At 36.1% G+C, this 22754-nt stretch overlaps 1 protein-coding gene across 7 annotated transcripts in view; it reads left to right on the top strand.

Annotated features, from left to right (window-relative positions):
- Positions 1-22128, top strand: part of CTNNA2 (catenin alpha 2) — a 1132931-nt gene extending 1110803 nt beyond the window's left edge. For 5 of the 7 annotated variants that reach the window (XM_059405715.1, XM_059405716.1, XM_059405717.1 and 2 more), the window contains 2 exons: positions 18167-18283; positions 20895-22128. In XM_059405715.1, coding sequence (XP_059261698.1) covers positions 18167-18283; positions 20895-21182 — 405 coding nt within the window. In that variant the 3' untranslated portion in view covers positions 21183-22128. The remainder of the gene's footprint in view (positions 1-18166; positions 18284-20894) is intronic. The other 2 variants (XM_059405718.1, XM_059405720.1) reach the window with 1 other exon arrangement.
- Positions 22129-22754: the final 626 nt, after the last annotated feature.

Raw genomic sequence — 22754 nt, 5'->3', positions numbered from 1 at the left:
AGCATTAATTTCTTTAAAAGAGGTTTGGAGAGCTCTAACAGGTGGTGACTCTAGATATAACAGAGATCACTCTTTCTTTCAAAGACGTAGCTGTAGTGCATTTGAAGAATTTTCCTTGGCATTTTTTAGCATATTAGGTAAAGAAATAATGAGGTAGCCTTTACATCTTATAATAAATATGGAGGTGATTTAACTTTGTCAAAGGCTAGATTCACAGGAACTCTAAGATACAGATTGTGCCTTGAGGAAGCTTTCATCTCAATATTAAGTATGATTTTTAGTAGGGGCAAGATACTGTATCAGCTCTCTCTAACTCTTTAATGTTTATCTTTATTCACTGGTTAAAAGTTGTCATTTTCATGAAAGTTTGTGAAGTCCTTCTTTTTCAAAGAAGTTTTCCAATTTCATAGATTTGATGCTCTCTTTCAAAGGAACTGCTAGTATTTTTCTATAATTTTTGGCAATACTGTTATGCATTTCCTATCTTTTGAGGATTCTTTGCCCTTTAATCTGTGGTTTTGAAAGTTTCTTGCATAGTTCAACCTCTTTTGCAAGGAAACATATAATATGTTGTCCATCCATAGAGGTTCTTTGTTAACTAAATAAATCATATTTCCACTTTTAGATTGAAGGGAACCCTCTGGTGCTTTTGCTGCATTTTTTCCTAAAGTACAGTCACTCCAGGAGAAACCGATGATATTCCTAACCAGGCCAAGCCCTGGCAGGCGTATGTGGCTTCTCAGGGGAACTACCTTAAATGGCCTTTATTCTTATTTTATTCAAAAGGAGTTGGAGCTACAGTATATTCCTAAATACACTGGAGACAGAAGTCATGCAGTTGTATTTCTGGTAATTATCCTATTAGCTAGGTATGTAAGCCCCAGTTCCCTCATCTATTGGATAATGAGAATAAAGTAATATAGTGTGTAAGGATTAAGTGGTATAACATAAAGGAAAGATCTAATTGGTTGGAATGTATGTATTGAATCTGGAAAATATCCAGAGTATATTAGCCCATGGCCAATTTAAGAGGCTGCCTGAACTAAGAATCCATCTATCAACTGTCTAAACACTGGGATACGTATACCAAATGCCAATATGGCTTAGGTAGTGCTAGCTGCTGTGTGGAGGACATAACCAGTAAAGGGCCAGGAAGTACTTGTTTATATACATCCAGAAGTCTAGCTCTGAGATAAGACTTTCATACATATACAAAGCTTTTGAAGATGAAGTAGCAAATAAGTAACCAATTATGTGATACTAGCAAGAAGTGAGCTGAAATCATTAAGGATAGCTGCATGAAGGAGTCAGCTGTTTCTATTGCAAGAATGGTTTACTTTTTTTTTTTTTTAAATCTATATCTCTTTTTGGATTGCATTCCACAGCCAGTTTTGGGATCCCAAACAGAAGGTTCCTGTGTTCTATTTCTTTTCCCCATAAATGGGAAAAGTGGGATTGTAACTAGACTGCCCCAGACATGCTTTATCCCTAGCAATGTCCACTGTCAGGTGGAAGAAGAAAGCTTCCCTCCTTTTGGATATACCTTGTTCTTCTCTCACTTAGGCTTATGGTCCTCTCATACTACCTGGGAATTTATTCAAATAACTGTATCTGTGCAGAGTTTCTTAGGCTTAAGTTACCCAGGTGGGCCAATAAATTACGATAAATACACTAAAAGGATTCCAAAAAGGTATCACCTTATTAATACTACTTTATAGTGACATTTTTAAAATTTAAAAAAGTGTCTCAAGTTTACTTTCTCACTTGGGCCTCAATGACTGGTGAAAGTGTATTGGTATTATTAACCCCACTTTTTGGCTGAAGAAATAGGAACTCAGAGAGGTTACTATAGTGTCCCAAACTTTCACAGTCAGTGGTTGGCACAGGCAAGGTTGGAGCCAGGTCTTGTGCTTTTTGCAATGTAAGATGTTTGCTTCTCCTAGTAGTTGAACTAGTTCTTGAGCAGGAGACACAGAAAATAGTATATGTCAGATGGTGTAGATGATGGTAGCAACTAATACATATTAGGTTCTATTAGGTTCTTAAAATTTATATCAGTCAGCCTGACATCATATTATGGTACCCATTATATGGTGGAGTATAAAGCTAAGGTGTAGAAATTTTGAATAAAGTTTTTTCATATCATGTGAATAAATAGCAAGTGGAGAGCTATAGGTTGTATTTAATCAAGTTTTCTTTGAACATGTAAATGACTTTAGTAGCTGGTGAGAAAATAAGTGGATGATGTCCCTGCTTCTTGCCTAGTTTATATCTCATGTGTATGATGATTGCAAGATTAGAAGTTAGTGTGACTTTTTCCTTTGTGGCTTAAGGAAATTTACATCCTTACTGCTTGGTCACATGACTCATACTTGAAAGGAATTAGAACACATCATAACTCTTGCTTAGCCCTATGATGGCACCAATAGCCAGGAATAGAGTTCAGAGCAGGAAAACACTATGGTATATTTACCTGGTCAAAGAAGGCTGGATATTACATGTCACAGGGACTGAAGCCCATTTCTATCAGATAGGAATTTTGTGAACCCAAGTTCACAAAAAATTTTTCTGTATTTGTTCCCTCATATGTAAAGGATTGTGGTTCTACCATATATATATATAGTAGATATGTATATGTATCTATGGATATATGTATATATCTATATCTATATATATACATATACATACATATATAATATATGTATAATATGTATAATATGTATAGTAGATTGTATTAAGATGCCAGCACTGTAATACGTACCACACACAGTTATGCCTCACAGATGCTGGTACGATGAATGAGGGAGATGATTCTAATGAAAACTTAGTAATTTATATATAGAAAGCAGTAGAAGTAAACACAAAGAATTAGATTGTGGATGTTTTCTGAGCAAAGGATGAACCTGATTGTACAGTGAACCTGAAGCACAGTAAAAGGAAGAGGTCATAAGATTTGTGTATAGCAGTTTAGCTAATGTTTATTTTGTCTGTTTTATCTCCCTAAATTCTACTGTCCTGCCAATATCATTATTTGGCTATTCTTCCATGGAGGAATGAATAGGTGGAAGGCATGGAGAATTAGGTACTATACTAGACATCGTGCCCTACTTTGTCTTTGGACAAGCTTTGTCATCTCTTCTTTCCTCATCTGTAAAGTTGCAATTATTCAATAATATTTAGCAAGTTTTATGGAATACCCATAAATGGAATGTAGCATGGGGTGGGGTATAGTAAACCCAGAAGAAAATGTTTGTTAGATGGTGATGACTGTATGAAAACATAATAAAAACAGGGAAAGACTAGAAATGAAATAGGGCAGAATTGGAATAGGGCAGAAATGGAGTTGCAATTTGGAAAGGAAAGTTTTCAGTAAGATGTTGGTATTTCATCAAAGATCTGTGGGAAGAGCATTTTAGACAGACGCAGTAATAAGCATAAAGTCCCAGAAGTGTGGGCATGACTGATCTAGGGAAGGGAACAGCATTAAGGAGTGGAGTGAACAAAGGAAAAATCAGAACAATTGGGGATCAGAGTGTATGACATTGAAGACCACTTTAATAGCTGTGGGTTCTACCCATATTGAAATGGGGGACTGCAGGACAATGTTGAAAAGAAAAGTGACATTATTTGAGTTCATTTAGTAGGATCATTCTGGCTTCTGTTTAAGAACATATCAAAGCAGCACATGTTGTGATGAGCACTGTGTTATATGCAACTAATGAATCGTTGAACACTACATCAAAAACTAATGATGTAATATATGTTGGCTAGCTGAACATAATAATAATAAAAAGAATAGAGCAAAGAAGTAAAAGGGAATGAGAAAAAAAAAAGGAAGTAATTTAGGGGAAAGTACTGCAACAATCCAGCAAGAGATTCTGATGACTGGGCCTTGTGGTAACAGTAGAGAAGGTGAGGTCAAATAATGGACAGATTTTAAAAATGCTGTTGCTAAGATATGATGGCAGATTAGAGACTAGATCTAAGAGAACAAGATATGTAACATAAGATTCTGGGTTTTTAACCTAAACAGGTGGAAAAATTGTGTTGCCAATGACTATAGAAGGAGCAGGTTTTACAGAGTAGTGGAGGTAATTGTGGAGCCCTTGCTATCTTGGAATGTTGGGAAGAGTCAGTAAGAAAACTTCAGATCAGCTTAGATCATTCTCTAAATGTCAGGAGTCATCTTTGTGAAAGTAAAAACTCTTGAAGGAACCTGAAGTGGTGTACTGAGGTGAAAGTTAAAGACTTAATGGTTACAATTGATGGAGTTGTGCTCTGAAGTAAAGATAGGAATCTTCTACCTCAATCTGTGACAGTGTATACTGTGAGTGCTTGGAAATAATTTGAATATGTGATAACATTCTAGTGGGTTTACATCTCACAATGGGAAAATAAGTTACCAGGAAGAAAGAAAAAGATTTAGAGGGTATTTATGTCTACTCAAAAAATGTTTCAGAGTAGGCAGAAAAATGTATTCAATTATAAAAAGCCAGGGAATAACTGGCCAAATTTAAAACTAGTTTAATTAAAATCACTGGTTTTACTATGCATTATACTGAAGACCTCTTATGAGCTCTTGAATAATGATATCCATTTCTTCTTGCTGTAATTCTCATTTCTCTAATGAAAGAAGAGTTAATTTTATGTTAGTACAGTGAATTATTTTACCCAGTTACATATGTGTCTAACAGTTTGCTGCATCATATTTAAGATAGCATTCTTTATGAGTCATGTGAGAAGAGATTATGATAATGAGAGAGAAGTGATATTAAAATACTACTCTTAAAACACAGCCTTTTATGGGAGGAGAGTGGTTTAGATGACCCATAGTGGGTATGATAAGAGGGTTTAATCTGTTTAAAATTGACTTATTTTAATTGATGTATAGTTGACACCTTGTTAGTTTCAGGTGTGCAACATAGTAATTGGACAATTCTGTTAAACTATGCTTACTCCAAGGATAGCCAATATTTGCCACCATACAAATTAGTATTAAAATATTACCAGTAATATTAATTAATTAATTAATTAATTAATTAATTAATATTATGGACTATATTCCCTATGCTGTACCTTTCATTCCAATGACTTACTCCATAACTAGAAGCCTGTACCTCCCACCCTACTTCTTCCATTTCACCCATTCCTCCTCCCAATTCTGCCCCTCTGGCAAATACCAGATGTTTCTCTCTATTTATGGGGTCTGTTCCTACTTTTTTTGTGTGTTCATTTATTTATTTATTTTTTTTTTTTAAAGATTTTATTTATTTGACAGAAATCACAAGTAGATGTAGAGGCAGGCAGAGAGAGAGAGAGGGAAGCAGGCTCCCTGCTGAGCAGAGAGCCCGATGCGGGACTCGATCCCAGGGCCCTGAGATCATGACCTGAGATGAAGGCAGCAGCTTAACCCACTGAGCCACCCAGGCGCCCTGTGTGTTCATTTATAATTTCACTTCATGTAATGCTCTCTAGGTCCCTGGATGTTGTTGCAAATGGCAAAATCTCATCTACTGTTGTGACTGAGTAATACTCCATCATATGTATATACATCTTCTTAATCCTTTAATCTACCTATGGACACTTTGGTTGCTTCTATATCTTTGGTCTGTTGTAAATAATGCTGTGATAAACATATGGATGCAAATCTCTTTTTGAATTAGTATTTTTGGGTTTTTTTTTGGGCGGGAGATGCCCATAGTAGAAATACCAAATCAAATTTTTTGAGGAACCTCCATGCTGTTTTCCATATTAGCTGTAATGATTTACATTTCCACCAACAGTGCATGAAGTTTCCCTTCTCTCCAGCATCTTTGCCGAAACTTATTATTTCTTGTCTCTTTGATTTGAGCTGTTTTGACATGTGCAAGCTAATGTCTCATTGTAGTTTTGATTTGCATTTCCCTAATAATAAGTAACATTGAACATCTTTTCATGTCTGTTGGCCATCTGTATGTGTTCTATGGGAAAATGTCTGTTTAGGTCCTCTGCCCATTTTTTAACTCAATGTGGTTTTTGTTTTGTTTTGTTTTGGTGTGGAGTTGTATAAGTTCTTTAATCTATCTAATAAGGGATAGTATTGAAAATCTATATTTGCAAATAAATTCTCTGAGTAAGTCACCTTTTTTTGATGGTTTCTTTTCCTATGCAAACGTTTTCTATTTTGGTGTAGTCGCAATAGTTTGCTGTTGCTTTTGTTTCTTTTGCCCAAGGGACCTATCTAGAAAAATGTTGCTAAGGCGGTATCAGAGATTACCACCTATGTTTCTAGGATTTTTACGGTTTCATCTCTCACATTTAGTCCCTTAATCTATTTTGTGTCTATTTTTGTGTACGGTATAAGAAAGTCCAGTTAACATTCATTTTGTATGTTTCTGTCCAGTTTTCCCAGTACCATGTATTGAAGTACTCTTTTCCCCAATACATTTCCTAATATATTCTTGTCTCCTTTGTCATTAATTGACCAAGTGTGGATTTCTAGACTCTCTGTTCTATTACATTTGATCTGTGTGTCTATTTTTACTCCAGTACCATACTGATTTGATTACTAAAGCTTTGGTAGTGTACCTTGAAGTCTGGGATTGTGACACCTCCAGCTTTGTTCTTAAGATTGCTTTGGCTGTTCAGGGTCTTTTGTGGTTCAATACAAATTTTAGGATGCTTTATTCTAGTTCTGTGAAAAATGCTATTGATATTTTGGTAAGTATTACATTGAATCTGTAGATTGCTTTGGGTAGTATGAACATTTTGGATAGTAAGGACATTTTAACAATATTAATTCTTCTGTTGCATGAGCATGATAGAGCTTTTCATTTGTATCATCTTCAATTTCTTTCACCCCTGTTTTATAGTTTTCAGTATACGCATCTTTTACTCCCTTGGTTAAGTTTATTTCTAGTTATTATATGCTTTTTGGTTCAGTTATAAATGCAATCATTTTCTTAATTCTCTTTCTGCTATGTTATTAGTGTATAGAAATGCAACAGATTTCTATATGGCTTTCGTATCCTGTGACTTTACTGAAATCATTTATTCTGATAGTTTTTGATGACCTCTTTAGTGTTTTCTACATATAATACCACAGCATCTGTAAATAGTGACAGTTTTACTTTTTCCTTGCCAATTTGGATGCCTTTTATTTTATTTTTTTTTCATATTTGATTGTTGTGGCTAGGACTTCCAGTATTATGTTGAATAAAAGTGGCAAGAGTGGACATCCTTGTTGTGTTTCTGATTGCAGATGAAAAGCTCTCATTTTTCACCATTGAGTATGATGTTAGCTGTCAGTTTGTGATAGATGGCATTTATTATGTTATGTATTTATTATGTATGTTCCCACCAAACCCACTTTTTGAGAGCTTCTTATCATGAGTGCCTATTGACTTTTGTCAAGTGCTTTTTCTGCATTTTATTGAGATAACCATTTCTTTTTTATTCTTTATTGTGTTTATTTGGTATATCAGGCTGATTGATCTGTGCATAGTAAGCCATCCTTGCTTCTCCAGCATAAATCCACTTTGATTGTGGTAAATGATCTTTTTAATGCACTGTTAAATGCTGTTTATTAACATTTTATTAAGATTTTACATCTACAGTCATCATTTTTGTTGTGTCTTTGTCTGGTTTTGGTATCAGAGAAATGGCTGACCTTGTAGAATGAGTTCAGAAGCTTTCTTTCCTCTTCTGGTTTTGAAATATATATATTAATACTTCTTTAAATTTTTGTGGAATTCATCTGTAAATCCATCTATTCCTGGACTTTTGTTTATTGGGAATTTTTGATTGCCAATCCAATTTCATTACTGTTCATATGATCTCTTTCCTCCCAGCTCAGTTTTAGAAGACTATATACTTTATTATTATTATGATATGATTACTATACTTTTTTAATATTATATTGAGAGCAGCAGAGGGAAAGGAAGAAACAGGATCTCACTGAGCAGGGAGCCCTATGTGGGGCTCAATCCCAGGACCCAAGCAGAAGGTCCTCAAATGGTTAACCAACTAAGCCATCCAGGCACCCCTCTTTCCTTCCTTCTACTAACTTTGGGGTTTATTCTTACTTTTTTTTAGTTCTTGTAATTGTAAGATTAGATTATTTACATGAGATTGCTCTTGTTCCTCAAGGCAGTCCTGCACTGCTGTAGATTTCCTCTTAGAACTGCTTTTGCTGTCTCATTGACATCAGACTATTTTCATTTTTCTCCATCTATTTTTCCTTTCATATTTAATACATTTGTCAACATGTTGGTTGTTAGTACCATACTGTTTAGCCTCCAGGTGTTTGGGTTTTTTTTTTTCTTTTCTTTTCCTTTCTTTTCTTTTTTTCTTTTTTTTTTTGTAATTGATTTCTAGTTTCAAACCTTTGTGGTTGGAAAAGATGCAGGAAAGGATTTCAGTCTTCTTGAATTTACTGACACTTATTTTGGGAAATAATATGTTATCTATCCTGGAGAATTTTCCATGTGCACTTGAGAACAAGGTGTATTGTTTTTGGATGGAGGGTTCTGTATATATCTGGTGTATTAAACTGGTGTGATGTGTCATTCAAAGACACTGTTTTCTTATTGATTTTCTTCCTGGATGATCTATCCACTGATTTAAGTAGAGTGTTTAAATCCCCCACATTTATTATTATTTATGTCTGTTAATATCAACCTTATGTGTTTATATGTTCCAATGTTGGGTACATGGATGTTTGTAATTGTTATATTCTCTTGTTTCACTGAAATTTTATCATTATGAAATGCCCTTTTTGTCTCTAATTTTAGTCTATTTTGTATGATATACATTGCTTTATTGGGTTTTTGTTGTTGTTCCATTTGCATGGAATACCTTTTTCCATCTCTTCATTTCCATTTTGTGTGTGTCTTTAGGTCTGTAGTCAGTATCTCTAGGCAGCATCTAGGTGGGTATTTTTTATTTTTCTGATGTATTCCATCACATTATGTCTTTTATTGGAGAATTTAGATCATTTACATTGAAATAATTATTGAGAGTCATGTACTGTTTGTCATTTTGCTCATTGTTTTTTGGCTGTTTTCTCTTTCTTTGTAATTGATGACTTTCTCTAGTGTTATGTTTGACTTTATTATAGGTTTTTAATTACCCTGAGCTTCATATATAACATCCTAAATATATAGCAACCCTATTGATGGTCACTAAAGTTCAGACACTTTCAGAAAAAACTTTGTTTTTACTCTACCATGCACATTTTACATGTTTTTCTGAGCCCTCTTAACTAATTTAAGATCCTGATTTTACTACTTTTGTCTTTTAGAGTGTTTGCCTACTGCCTTTAGTGTATATTTTCTTTTACTCATGAAATATTTTTCTTTCATAAGTTTTCTTCTAGTTATGCCTTTTTTTTTTTTAAATGGGTTTCATCTTATTATCATCAGTTGCTAGAGATTGATTGGGTTATGGTTTGAGAATTCTGAGATCATGTCTAAGACAAAGGTCTATAAGTGACTGGTCATGTCTACTACATGGCAGCAAGTGTGATACACAACAACCATCCTTGCTTTATTGGTTTTGGAAGAGACTTGGAGCACTGACAAGTAGGGCCAATCTTGAGGTATCCCATTGTGTTGTTTTGTACCTGTACTACTTCTTGTTATTTCCTGGCCTTTCTAGGCCACAGCTCAGACACTGTCCTTCTCTTAGATTAGATTTTGTCTTTTAATCATCCCAGACCTTTTTTTTTTTTTTTACCATAAGAAGCTCTATTCTCAAAACCTGCCCTTTGCTAATTTATTTGCTTGATAAATGTGAGCACACTCCAACCAAAGGTAGGAGGTTTGTTTGCTCCTGTTCTTGGAAGCTTGTTGGATGGGGATTTAAAGTACCCCTAGAGAAAGTGTAGATCCAACAGTCAGAGTTTTGCTGGATTTAGATGATAGGCCAATCTTAAGTAGAGATGGCAGATGCTAGGTCCAGTATGCTAGGACTAAAGATTAAAAGTAGCCCATTCTGTAGGAAAAGAGATCTCAAATTTCAAACTGTAGAAAACAAGTCTAGGGAACCCAGTTATTTGTATTTTTTTTTGATGGAGATGAAGCACCAGGCTTCGGAGGTTGATCTTCACTAGGCCAGAAGTGGCTCCATTTTTAATTTTTTTTTTGTATTCAGTATAATTGTTATTAGTTTCAGGTGTGCAATATAATGAATTAATTCTACATATTACTCAATACACCCCATGATAAGTACCCCTCAATCCCCTTCATCTATTTCACTCATTTTTGCACTCAGTGCCCTTCTGGCATCACCAGTTTGTTCTCTAGGAGTCTTTTTGTTTTGTTTCTCTTTGATCGCTTGTTTTGTTTCTTCCACTTATGAGTGAAATTATGTGGTATTTGTCTAATTTCACTTAGCATTAGAATCTCTTGAATTAATAGTAAGATTGCTGGATCATATGGTAGTTCTATTTTTCCATAGTGGATGAGGATTACTTTTTCTCCACATTTTCACCTGTAATTATTTCTTGTGTTTTTGATTTTAGTGAAGGGGTTCCATTTTTTAAGTGAATGAATTTAAAAAGTTACACTTTCACCATAGCATAATTTGTGTTTTAGTAAGAAATAATATAGTAACCAAAATGAAGAGCCTGAATTTTTGGAATTTTAAGCCCTATAAGTGGTCAGGTAAAAAATTTTATACTATTTATTTTGCTGCCTCTCAGGGTAGAGGTTTAAATCTCATTTTCATAGATTAAGTAATCTATCTCTTGCTATGGTCATTTTTATTTTATACTGTTTTCTCCAGCCCCAGTTAAGCCCCAAATCTTCATAGATACTATGGGTACCATATATCTGCATAAAACCCCCATGCTTTCTTGTAGTTAATCATGATCTCAAATTTCCTCTTTCCAAAGAATTAAGTAGTGTAAGAAAAGATACTAATTTTTTGATGCTTTTCTATTGCCCCTGTGAATTTCTCTGTGCCTTTATTCCTATCATATTAAAACTGTGATCTACAGGCATTGGGGTACCTGGGTAGCTCAGTCAGGCATTCAGCTCTTGATCTCAGGGTTGTGAGTTCATACCCCATGTTGAGCTCCATGATGGGCATGGAGCCTACTTAGACCAAAAAAAACTATAATATACAGGCATTGAAAGCAAGCCAAAGTGGTGGCAACTTCATTAACAAGAGGGTTGGAGAAAGTCCAAATGCAGGATAGTGGGGGTGGGGTAATACTTTGAAAGGAGAAAGAGGAAGAGGTAGAATCCATCCAAGAAATACAAGTTTTAAAAGACCATTTTGGACTCAAATGGTGATTTAAGGAAACATGGATCACAGTAATAATAAAAGCTTTAAATTTGTTAAGGGCCTATCATTTGCCAGGCATTCAGCTTTGAGGGCACTATCTCATTTAATACTTAATACTTAAAAGTAAAAATGAAGTGAGCACTTTCAAGATTATGAGGTAGAGCTAGGTTAAGTAGCTCTCTCAAAATCACATAGCCATTGATTAATCCAAGCAGGGTTGGAATTGTAGAGTACATGCTTTCATTCACTATAAGAGAGGAAAAAAAATAGGAAGAGGGGGCAAGAGGGAGAGCAGGAGGTAGTGCATCATATGTAAGAATGCATTGGAAAAGGGATCCTAAGGAGAGGCAACAAACCCTCCTAGGAAAGGAGCCTTTTCAGAACTCAGGTAACAAAAGAGGCTTCAACCAGCTCTTTCCACCCCTGATAAGAGGGTCATGAGCTCGATAAGAATTTCCTTTCTCTACTATATGAATAATGCCATGTAACATGATTCCTAGTAGTTGAATGTGAAAAGAAGTAAAAGAAAATAATAATCTAGAACCTTCAGAATATACTCACTTGCCAGGCACAGTCCTCCAATATCCAAACTTTTGGTCCTTGTTCTTGTCTACTCCTTTCTTAATGGTTGCACTTTACATGGTGGAGCCTAGGCGATATTTTATGAGGCATTAAAAAGCTTTCATCATGTATCAGCAGATCCAACACCCATACAAAGTTAAGCACTTTTGATAGAATGGAGTCCTTTGGTGGCTCACCCATCTTATGAAGATAATGTTCTTATCTTCATAAGATAAGAATTTGTCTTATGAAGATTTGTCTCCCACTAATAATAATACTGGAATATTGATCAAAGGTAGTGATTTTCTGCTAGCTGGCTCTCCTCTAGGGAAAGTCAAAGGAGCTTTAGCCCTTTGAAGAGTTACTATATGGTATGAACCTTGGATGGTGAGGACATGCTCATTATTACAGATGACAAGATCAACAATCAATGCATGGTATATTGATATGATGTAAAGATTGGCTTTGTACCCAGGAATAACTCCCAGTCATGATGGGTGCCTAAAAATCCATTGGTACCACTGTTGCCTCTAGTTCTGTTGTTATGGGAGAACAACAGAGAAAGCCCCTGGATCAGGAAATCTTGAAGGATTATAAAAGGAAGGGTATGAGAAAGAAGAAATATAGAAAAAGGAGTTAGGGAGTTCTAGACAAACAGACATGTCTGTTCCTAACTTTCCAAGGGCCAGCACCTCTTGATATTCCCACTTCTCCTTAGGATTCCAAGGTTAGCAATAATGCCTTGTTTTGGGTTGAGCAAAAACTGTTCTGCCTTTAATAGTGAGAAAAAATGGCTCTAAGCCATATTTAGGAAATTTGTTGACTGTAATTAAGCCTTCATGGGAGTCCCCAAGGTTTACTTACCTATAATTGAAAAAATGCAAATGAAGACAGTTAATCAGTGGACTGGCTGACTATGAAGCGCTACTACCTACCTAAATGAATTAAAAACAAAGACAAAAATTTGTCCATTGAAAAAGTTACCAGAGTGCCAATTGGTAAATTTCTCAGCAAAACTGTGGAGATTTTTTTTTTTTTTAAGATGGCAGTGCTTTTCTGCTAAGGCCTTTGTCAACTTCATCTTGGAGACATTATATACAGATTTCCTAACAACTGGCCTTCAGCATTGGAAGAGCACCAGCTGCTTCCCTGGCATCACTCAAGGCAGCCCTGCAGAAAAGAATAACAGACCTCTTATCCTCCCCTATACTGTGATTCATCCACTACTTAAAGTTATAAAACATTTGCTTTTCAAGATACCAAAGTGAAATGGGAATACCCCTGGGATTAAGCCAACTTTTCAGGAGCTATCCTATAGTACGTCAGCTGTCATTTATGGAGGATTGTTACATGTTCTAATGTTACCAGATTTAATGCCGTTTTCCTTTTCGTAACAACAACTGCAGCATACCTGTGATGGTCATTTCATTTCAGACATCCTACTTGTTAATATAGTCAGCTAATTTTTATCACCTGACTTAATTCCCCATATACTTCGAACTTTAATAGTTATGTCTTCTGTTTAATGATTTCTTAATTAAACAACCCCAATTATGGTATTAGCTATAGGAACAAGAGTAAATACAGCGTCATACTTGTTAGCAATCTGACTGGTAGAAACAAAAACGTCAGGTATTAAGTCAATTTAAATACAGAGGTAGAGATATAGTAGATGACACATCTTTCAAAATGTGACCTCTTGGAGAAAGGAGTTAAAGACGTTTCTGTTTCCCTGTCCTTCAACAGCTTTGGAGGGAGCAAAGTGCTTTGATTGATTAATGCCAGCCATGGCCACCATAAAGATGAGTGGAGGATTTCTACCCTATTATCCAGAAGGAATACGTTTTTGCTAACTCACTACATTGTTATTTGATGAAGAATGAATGGACTAGGACACTGAAATGAGGGCTTACCACAAAGGAATTCTCTTATTTGCAAATGTATAAACATCCATAAAGTAGGGAAAGATTCAGTTAGGCTGAACCTTTTCACCATGTCTTTGTTTGCTTGAGTTATTTATTACCCTGGACTTGCTAGAGCTTTTAAAAAGTGCTATTGATATAGACTATGGAAGAAGTAGGCAGGTATTGCAAGGTATTTCAAATGTATCACAATTTCTAAGGAGATCAAATATCTTTTCAAAGCCTCATGGATTTTTAAAACATGAAATGTTCTTCTTCGTGGATAATAGGCTCCAGTGCTCTGGGTTTCTAACCTCCCATTCATTAACAGCAAAGCTGACTTGTACCAAGGGTTTCTTTCTTTCTTTCTTTCTTTCTTTTTTTTTTTTTTCTCTCTCTCTCCTGCAAGCAATTTGTGACTTCTTTTGGGGAGATAACTGTTTAAATATAAATAGATGACCAGCTTCAGTGGAAAGATTGCAGCTTTCTCAAGGTGTTTACTTTCAACTTATTGTCAGTTCTCCCATTACAACTTCCTCCCTGCAAAACACTAACTCAGACCCTAATATGTATAGAATAGCCCCATTAGAATACTTGTTAGACAAGAAATAATAAGTTATTCCCACTAAAAGATCTTGCAAGAGGCTGAATTGCAGAGCCCTTTTAGACCACTATCAGCTCTAACTTGAGAAAATTAAAATAAAATAACCTAGATCAAAGGGGACAGGTCCCAACCCCCAGGCTTTTCTAAGTTTTTTGAAGTAACTAAGTAAAACTCTGGTTTTTATACAGCAAAATTACATTGAAATGAATTTTTTTTTAATCTATTTAGTTTAGCTAGTAGTCCCATGCCATTTACATTATTTTTAATCCAAGGACAGATAGCTTTGTACTGGGGATTTCTGTGAACTACCATTTATGGTTTATTATTTTTTAGTAAAAATCAGCTTTTTTGAAAATAGATTTGTTTCCAAGTTATATTTCTCTCTATCTTAAAGTGTATTAATGTAGAACACACAATGTAACCCAAATTTTCTTCTGTAATTACATATCTTAAGACATTTACTGTGTCCCAGATACTTAACCCAGTGTGTTTCCCTCCACCTCTTTAATATTACTTTGCATTATTGACAATGCCGTGTGTGTGTGTGCGCGCACACGCGTGTGTGAATTTAAAGGTAGCTGTTAAGTCTAAGCTGCTAAGTCCATTTGTTTTATTGCCAGGCGGTCCCAGAAAGTTCACCATTATTTTCAAGGGTGAAGGATTGCTAATTACATAATAGAAAATAGCCTTGGTTGTCAAAGAAATAGTTAAGATACTTCTTGGTGGTGTTATGACTTAGATTATTGAAATACTGATTTTGATCCTCAAAGTATAATGCTGAGAAAAATTTTAGTAGATCTATTGAACCTTTTGACCAGAGAAAATATGCATTTAGCATTTTATTCTCTTTGTGAAAGCACTAAATAATGAATATGAAGGGAAGGAGAAATCAGAAATTAACATAGATACCTATAATCTGCAGAACACTGTTCATGAAATAACTGGGAAAACCAATATAAGCAAAACATGTGGTTTCTTAAAACTGGCCCCCAGTTTCATTTCCATCATTTCAGTTGCCCCTTTGATAACTTTACTGACATGTAACACAGATACCTTAAGTTCAGAATGTCCAGAGTTAAACTCAATATTTTAGCAACTCCATTTTCCCCTAATTGCCATCATCTGGGTTAAGAGCATCAATTTATACCCAGCTATACTAGCTAGGAATTCCAAATTTGTCCTTTTTATCATTCAACCATTTAGTCAGCAATAACACCTACTTCATTCATTAAAGTGAGTTTGGACTATTACTCCCTCCATGATGCTTTTTCTTCCTACCCTATTCCTACCTGACTCAAGGCGGGTCCTATATTGCTTGTTTTGTTAGTACCTTACATCCTACTAAACAAATTACCAGCTTAAGACCTTATAGTTTGTGTCTATGTATGTGTACCCAACACAAAGTAGTAAGTAGTATCTGAAGAAATACCTGGATGAATCATTGTAGGTAGAAGACCAAAAGAGTCTATGAGATTTGAGCATTTCCAGAAATATGGGTATACTTTCATTTGAGAATTTGATTGAATCGTGCAGTTATATTTGTGTCAAAGTCTGTTTCTATTGAAACTGAACACCTCTTGCAAGGTAATCCCCATGTTCATGAGATAGTGTAAAACTTATGACATGGCGTTTCAGAATTCAGATGATCCTGTAAATTTTAAGAGTCATTTTAGGCACTTTTGATGACAATCTTCGTCTTTGACATAATGAATTAGCACAATTACCAATTAATGGGAGAATCACAATTCAGCAGTGTCAACTCTAATATTTCTCTCCATTCAAAACACAAAATGAGGATGGTGTAGGGAAAGAGAAATCTGTCAGGATTTGAGTGAGGTTAAGAAGAAAAGACTAGTACAGCGGCAGTAAAAGAGCCAGAAAAACCCTCTAGAAATGACTATGAAACAGCTCTCCCACCCTTATTTGCTTTTCATGGATTGTAACAGAACAAGATGTGAGGAAACATCTGCTACCTTTTTAAAATAGTACTTTGATATTTAAAAAAAAAAATAGTGACAGAATTAGGAGAAGCCTGATTTCTGTGGTTAGGGACAGCAGACACCTATGAAATGAAATAGGGAGAATTAATTAGTCTAGCATAGCTTGATAGATAATGGGCTGCGGCTTCATCTGCCATGCATGGCTCTGGGAAGTGGCATCAAGTAAGGGTTAGTCTGTGGACACTGGAGTTAGGCTGCCTGGGTTTAATTCTTGGCTTCATCATATACCTGCGATGTGGTATTTAGCAAGCTGCATAGCCCTTCTTTGTCCCAAGTGGACAGAATAGCATTACCTGTCTCAGGCATGGTTGTGAGATTGAATGAAAGAAAGGAAACTGGGGAGTTAATGCAGAGACTGACACATGGTAGCATTTGCTAAATGTAGGCTCCTTTTTTTTTTTTTTAATTAACTAAAAATTGGGGCACTTAGACTAGATAGAGGGACTGAATAGAATGTCCAGAAGGAATTAAAAGGCCCTTAAGCAGCAAAAAATACAAGTTTCTTTCTACTCCCAGTTTAGTCAGTGCATATACAGGCTAGCTGGAGGAAGGGCAGAAATACAGTCAACTTTCTGGCTGTTAGAAAGCTAAGCCCTGATAAAAGCTTAGAGCACTAATGTAGCTGAGCCCCAACTAAGGGCACAACCAGTCATTATAGCTGTGTAGTGAATGTGCTTCAGAGAAGCTGAACAAGTACAAGAGAAATCTGCAGGGATCAGATTCTAGTAACTGCTCCCATAAGGGTGAATTCAAGCCAAAAAGGACTGGGCAGGAACACACCTGAGGCCAGGACTTCTACTTACAAAGAATTCAGGCTCCAAAGACAACACTAAGAGTCAGAGATGAGATGGTGGCTCTCATCAAACTCAGTCGTGATACATATACAATGGTACCAAGTTTAAGGACAGGCGTCTACCCAAACAGAGTTAAACATTGAGATAGGTTCATTCTGAATGATACTGAAAAACAAGACCCCAGAGATTAAAGAGTGGTTCAGATGGTAGTCTTTGGAGAAAAACAGTACAAGTCCTGATCCCTACTTTTGCCCATTACTTCAGATGCGAGTTCTGTTACCTAAGTTTAAGGATTTTTGGAGCCTACACCATGCAATTTAATTAAAAGGACAAGGCAATTCCTAAGCACCTCCTAAATACTCAATTATTATTGGTTATTAGGACTTCATTTGTACATATACATTTACATATCTTGTCTGAAATTGCCATAAATAGGTTTTCCTAAACCTTGTATGAAAAGATCTTATTGCCATGTACCTTAGTCTTTTTAGTGTATTTTTTCTTTTTTGAGATTTTTATTTGTTTATTTGACAGAGAGAGCACAAGCAGGGAGAGCAGGAGAAGCAGGCTTCACAATGAGCAGGGAGCCAATGTGGGGCTTCTAGGATTCTGACCTGACCCGAACGCAGACGCTTAACCAACTGAACCACCCAGACAACACAGTGTATTTTCTTTAGGAGTGAATCTTTAACTAAACATGCCAGGCCTCTGTGCTATTTCAGACAAACATAAAGGAGATCCATTTTTAAATAAAAGAAATTCTGATTGTGGCAGCAATGATCTAAATCATTAAAATGGATCTAGAGGAATGGCAAAAGTTATTCTTTGGGAATTCAAGTTTTCAGAAAAAGTCAAATTTCTTTTAATTTTAAATTGGGCATATTGTCTAGCAGTATACTAGTTCAGGTTTAGTTGGCCAGGTTCCTTACCTGCTAGCTTTATACCTTGCCACAAATTCATATCTGCCTTACCAGGTACCTTGAATGAAATCATTGGCTTTATATTTCAGAGCTGTCTCACTTTCAACCAATGTATTAGGTTTATTCACAGGATTCCTGCATCAGGCTGGGAGAGCAAAGGGGTTCTGAAGAAGAGACAGGCTATCATATTTTTGCTGCAGAATTAGACACCATCTATCTGAAAATGGAATCTGTGGTAAAAGTTTCCAAATTACTTGTAATTCTTCTCCTTGGATCCACTTAATTCTCCCAAGATTTGCTTTCAGAGAATCATTTAATAATGCAATAAATGCATCTTGTCTTATTCTACTTCTACTAATTCTATTTCCCATAAGCAAATCCACAGAACTGTCCCTGATATCCTTCTCCCCTCCTTACCTATGAATTAACTCACTTTGTGAAGGACTATTTCTCATTTTGAAACCTGACAGACTTACAGGGAACTGCCGATGGGCCAGGGGCTATGATATCTAGCTTCTAAAGAAAACATGACTGACCCCATCGTCTCAACATTTTCTTTCTCTGTAATTATTATACCTGGGGGTATAATAGAAAAGATGTAAAAGTGAAATTTAGCCAGATAACTGGCCCTGAGGCTGCCAGACTCATCTATGATCAAAGTTCTGAAATCATTAAATGAAATAAACCTTGAGACAGTCTTTGGGTTTCATTAATCCAGTGGTTCTCAATCTCTAGCATGCATCAGCATCCCCTGGATTACAAATTTTTGATTCAGAAAGTTTGAGAGTAGCCTTAAGAAATTGCATTTCTAACAGGTTCCCAGGTGATACTGATACTGCTAGTTCATAGACTATGAGAATCACTATACTAATCCATGCTTGGCTTTTCTTCTATTAACATGAATAATCTAGAAGTTGCTTTTCTGTAGCTGGATTTCAAAATTTATGCTCTACCAATTAAACATTATGGGTTAGGCAGTTATTTTGATATATGTGCACCTTGTACAGTGTAAAAAAGTGGTAAAGTAGTTACTCTTTACATCTGGTTGATTTAATTCACAAAAGAGTTAATTATCTATTTGCTGAATCATGGCTCTAATCCACAAATCTGTTTGCTTATATGTTATGGAGTCAATGTAATACTTCCCTTCAATCTGTTTTTTAAATAGTGAGGCCTCAATGCTATGGTATTGCAAGGAATTCATACATAGAAAGTATCGTCCATTGTTTTCCCCAATGATCTGACTTCATGAGCTTTTCTGGAAGTGGGAGAACTCAGAGCTCATTTGTCATAATTTTTAAAATTTAGCATCACATTTCTTTAGCTCTAATGAAGTATGTGTAACAGAGAACAGCCTGAAAATTATCACAGAGACCTTAGATGTAATTTCTGATGTGCCCCATCACAGCTTGGGACACCCTTTGGTCACAAAAAATGGCAAGTTAAAGTGAGGGCAAGCCACATCACATTGGGCAGCTACAGTGTTTGGGGTACCTTAGTTTAAAAACTTTGCTAGTCTCATTTCACCCAGAAGGTATATATCTAACTCCCATTCATGAATGCAGCTAGAGTCCATCAATCTCAACAATGAGAAATATTCTTGGATTCCTTGTTGAACTGCAATGTATAATCAGACTATGCTCAAGCACCCAAGAGGCTAGAGTAATATTTGCAGTGAGCTGTTAATTCTTTCCTTTAACTAGGGTCACTTGTGGAATCCTGGCTGAAAGGGAGTCTGGGAAATGCAGTTTTGAACTTTCCAAGCGTCTGTAGTCCAGGAAGTGGAGCAGGTTGAAACAGATATTGAATGGTTTCAGAAACAGTATACACCACACTGTCAAACTGGGTTAAAAGCGGGGGGGGGGGAGTGAACTAAAAACACCCCTGGCTTTAGAGTCTAAGGATGAGCTTGAGCTTCTAAACCTACTGTAAGTTGTTTACAGTAGGTTTAATACTTGTTACAGTATTTTAGCTATCCTACAAGTATCCTACAGTATCCTACCTGTATCAGTATCCTACCAGTAACAGTGGGGCAGTATGATACAGTCTTTAAGGATTTCATCCCTTAATCTGTATAAAGCACCAGTTTTCTCATCATAAAATGCAGTGACAATAATAGTTACCTCCTGGGGTGCTTGTGAGTTAAATGGAGAAATAAAAAGTTCTTAGAATAGTGTTTGCCACATAGTAAGAAATCAGTAGTTCATTAACATGTGGATATGGGGGTCTCACTGAATGCTCTCTGACCTACGAGAGCCTGACATAATTCTTATTTTTGTAAGAGGTATATCTAAGACCTGAGAATAGTTAAATAGATATTCAAGTCCAATGAACACCTCAGTAAAAGGCAGTATACCATAGGTGTGTTTCTCTGCTTAGCTGCCTGCATTCCTATCATACCAGGATGGAGAAACTGTCTATATTTCCAGGAGTAGAGCTGTAAAATTGAGATATAACTCTGTACTTTTTTATTGTACAGTGCCTGCCAAATGGCTTTTAAGCATTGAGTTATTCTCAGCCTTACCAAACAGTCTAATGTAACAACATGAGATGTTCCACTTTGGAAAACTTGTGTTACATTGGAACCCTTACATGCTAAAAAAGAGCTTGGTCTTTAAAAGTATTAGAGTTTTAGAAAGCTATGCCTTAGTGTATCTTCTTTTTTTATTTTTACCTTGGGATTAAGGATAGAAGAGAGTGACTGCTATGTAACTAGTTCACATTATCATGTAATAATTTTGCTCTTTTTCTGCACAACACTGTTTGAACTGTGAAGTTACACGACCATCTTGTGAATGCTGTGCCGTGACTAACCCAGGTGTATCTCTCTCCTCCTCCTGCTCTAGCTGGACAGTGCCACATCACTCATCCAGGCAGCTAAAAACCTGATGAATGCTGTTGTCCTCACGGTGAAAGCATCCTATGTGGCCTCAACCAAATACCAGAAGGTCTATGGAACAGCAGCTGTCAACTCACCGGTTGTGTCTTGGAAGATGAAGGCCCCAGAGAAGAAGCCCCTTGTGAAGAGAGAAAAGCCTGAAGAATTCCAGACACGAGTTAGACGAGGTTCCCAGAAGAAACACATTTCGCCTGTACAGGCTTTAAGTGAATTCAAAGCAATGGATTCATTCTAGGACGATAGGCTTTAATAAAAAAGCTTTTTTTTTTCCTTTTCCTTTTCTTTTTAATTCCATTTTTGTATGCATACCTGCCGACTCGTATGCCTCTGGCATGGGGAAATTAAGGGAGCAGTGTCTGTTTGCATGTGAGATGAGATGTGATCAATACTACTGATTCATCAGTAGCTGGGGAGGGAACAGGGAATTCCTGTCCTGAGGTGGTACAGAACTGTCCTTTGCAACATTCTCATAAAATTGGGCAAAGAGTTCGCATTGCAATGTTTATGGGAGTGGGAGGGATGGGGAAAATAAACTTAATTTTACAAAAGCAAACTCTAATGCATGCAAGAATCATTAGGTTGGCAGGTATCTTAATAAGTGAAAAATCTGGAAGTGTAATGGTAGAACATAAAGCTTGTATTGCTTCTGTTTCAGTGCAAAAAATGTACTAGCCAATACGCTGAAGTGTGTGGCCCACAAATTGAACAATTTAACTTTGAAGTCATATCCATGATATTAAGTGGATTTTTTACTAAGGAGAAAACTAACTCATCCAGTCAAATTGTTTCTTTTAATCTGTATTCTATTCTTTCTCTCGTAGTAGTGCCATTACTAGTGCTCATATTTTCAATTTTTCCCCCTTTACTGAAAATAAACACTTATTTGAGGCAATTATAATCCTTCTGGGGACACTGGAAGCACAACATATGGTGATCCATGTTTTACTTTAAAAACATTTGAACTATGATTTTGCTAGAAATAGGAGACCCCATGGTGGAATGATAGAAGAATGGAAACTGATGATGTGTGAAGGTTTAGAGGCAAATACATAGGTGTAGCTCGGAGTGCTGGTATCTAATATGCCATTGTATCCACTAACTCAAAATAAACACATATAATCTGGAAATCTGAAAAATGTTTCTTTTTTTTAAAAAAAAATGCATACTTAATAAAAGTTTTGAGCATCTTCTTGAAAATTGGTTAAAAATGCTTTTTGTTTTTAGAGATTGGGGATAAAATGGGTGGTATCGCCAGGTCATCTTTGGAGTCCAGAAATTGCTTTTGATTTATTTCATGTTTTTTCATTTGTTTTTATTCACTTTCAAACAATCTAAAATGATGAAGTCATGCGTTAGACTTATCTGGGCCATGTTCAACCCTGGGCTACACTTAAGAAAGATAATGTGTTCTCAAATTGAATAAAAAAAAATTCTAAGGAGGCTCATTAATTTCAAAATACTTTCTCTCCAAACTATGAAAAGTAGGTGCCTCTCCCATTACTTAGGAGGAGTGGGCTGATGTCTTTCAGCTATGGCTGGAGGAAAAAGTGTCCCCAAATGTTCATCTGAGTGCTCAAAACTCCTATCATTTGACTTGTCCCTACAGGTTAGCATGTAACAGTATGTCTCCAGAAGACTTCTGGTAAAATAAGGTGTGTTTCTTAGCACTATGATAATGTCTTGGGAGTCATAGACCCCAAGACTATATTAGTTTAGGTGAAAGGTCCCAAAGAGAAGAGATCTAGGAGTTGGAGAAAGAGAGCAGCTTAGTCAACATTATATTTAGATATGGTTTTATTCCTCATCT

This window comes from Mustela nigripes, chromosome 7, assembly GCF_022355385.1.
Source record: "Mustela nigripes isolate SB6536 chromosome 7, MUSNIG.SB6536, whole genome shotgun sequence".
NCBI classification, from domain to species: Eukaryota; Metazoa; Chordata; class Mammalia; order Carnivora; family Mustelidae; genus Mustela; species Mustela nigripes.
The sequence above is the reverse complement of the archived record's forward strand: the minus strand, read 5'-3'. Positions and strand labels throughout refer to the sequence as shown.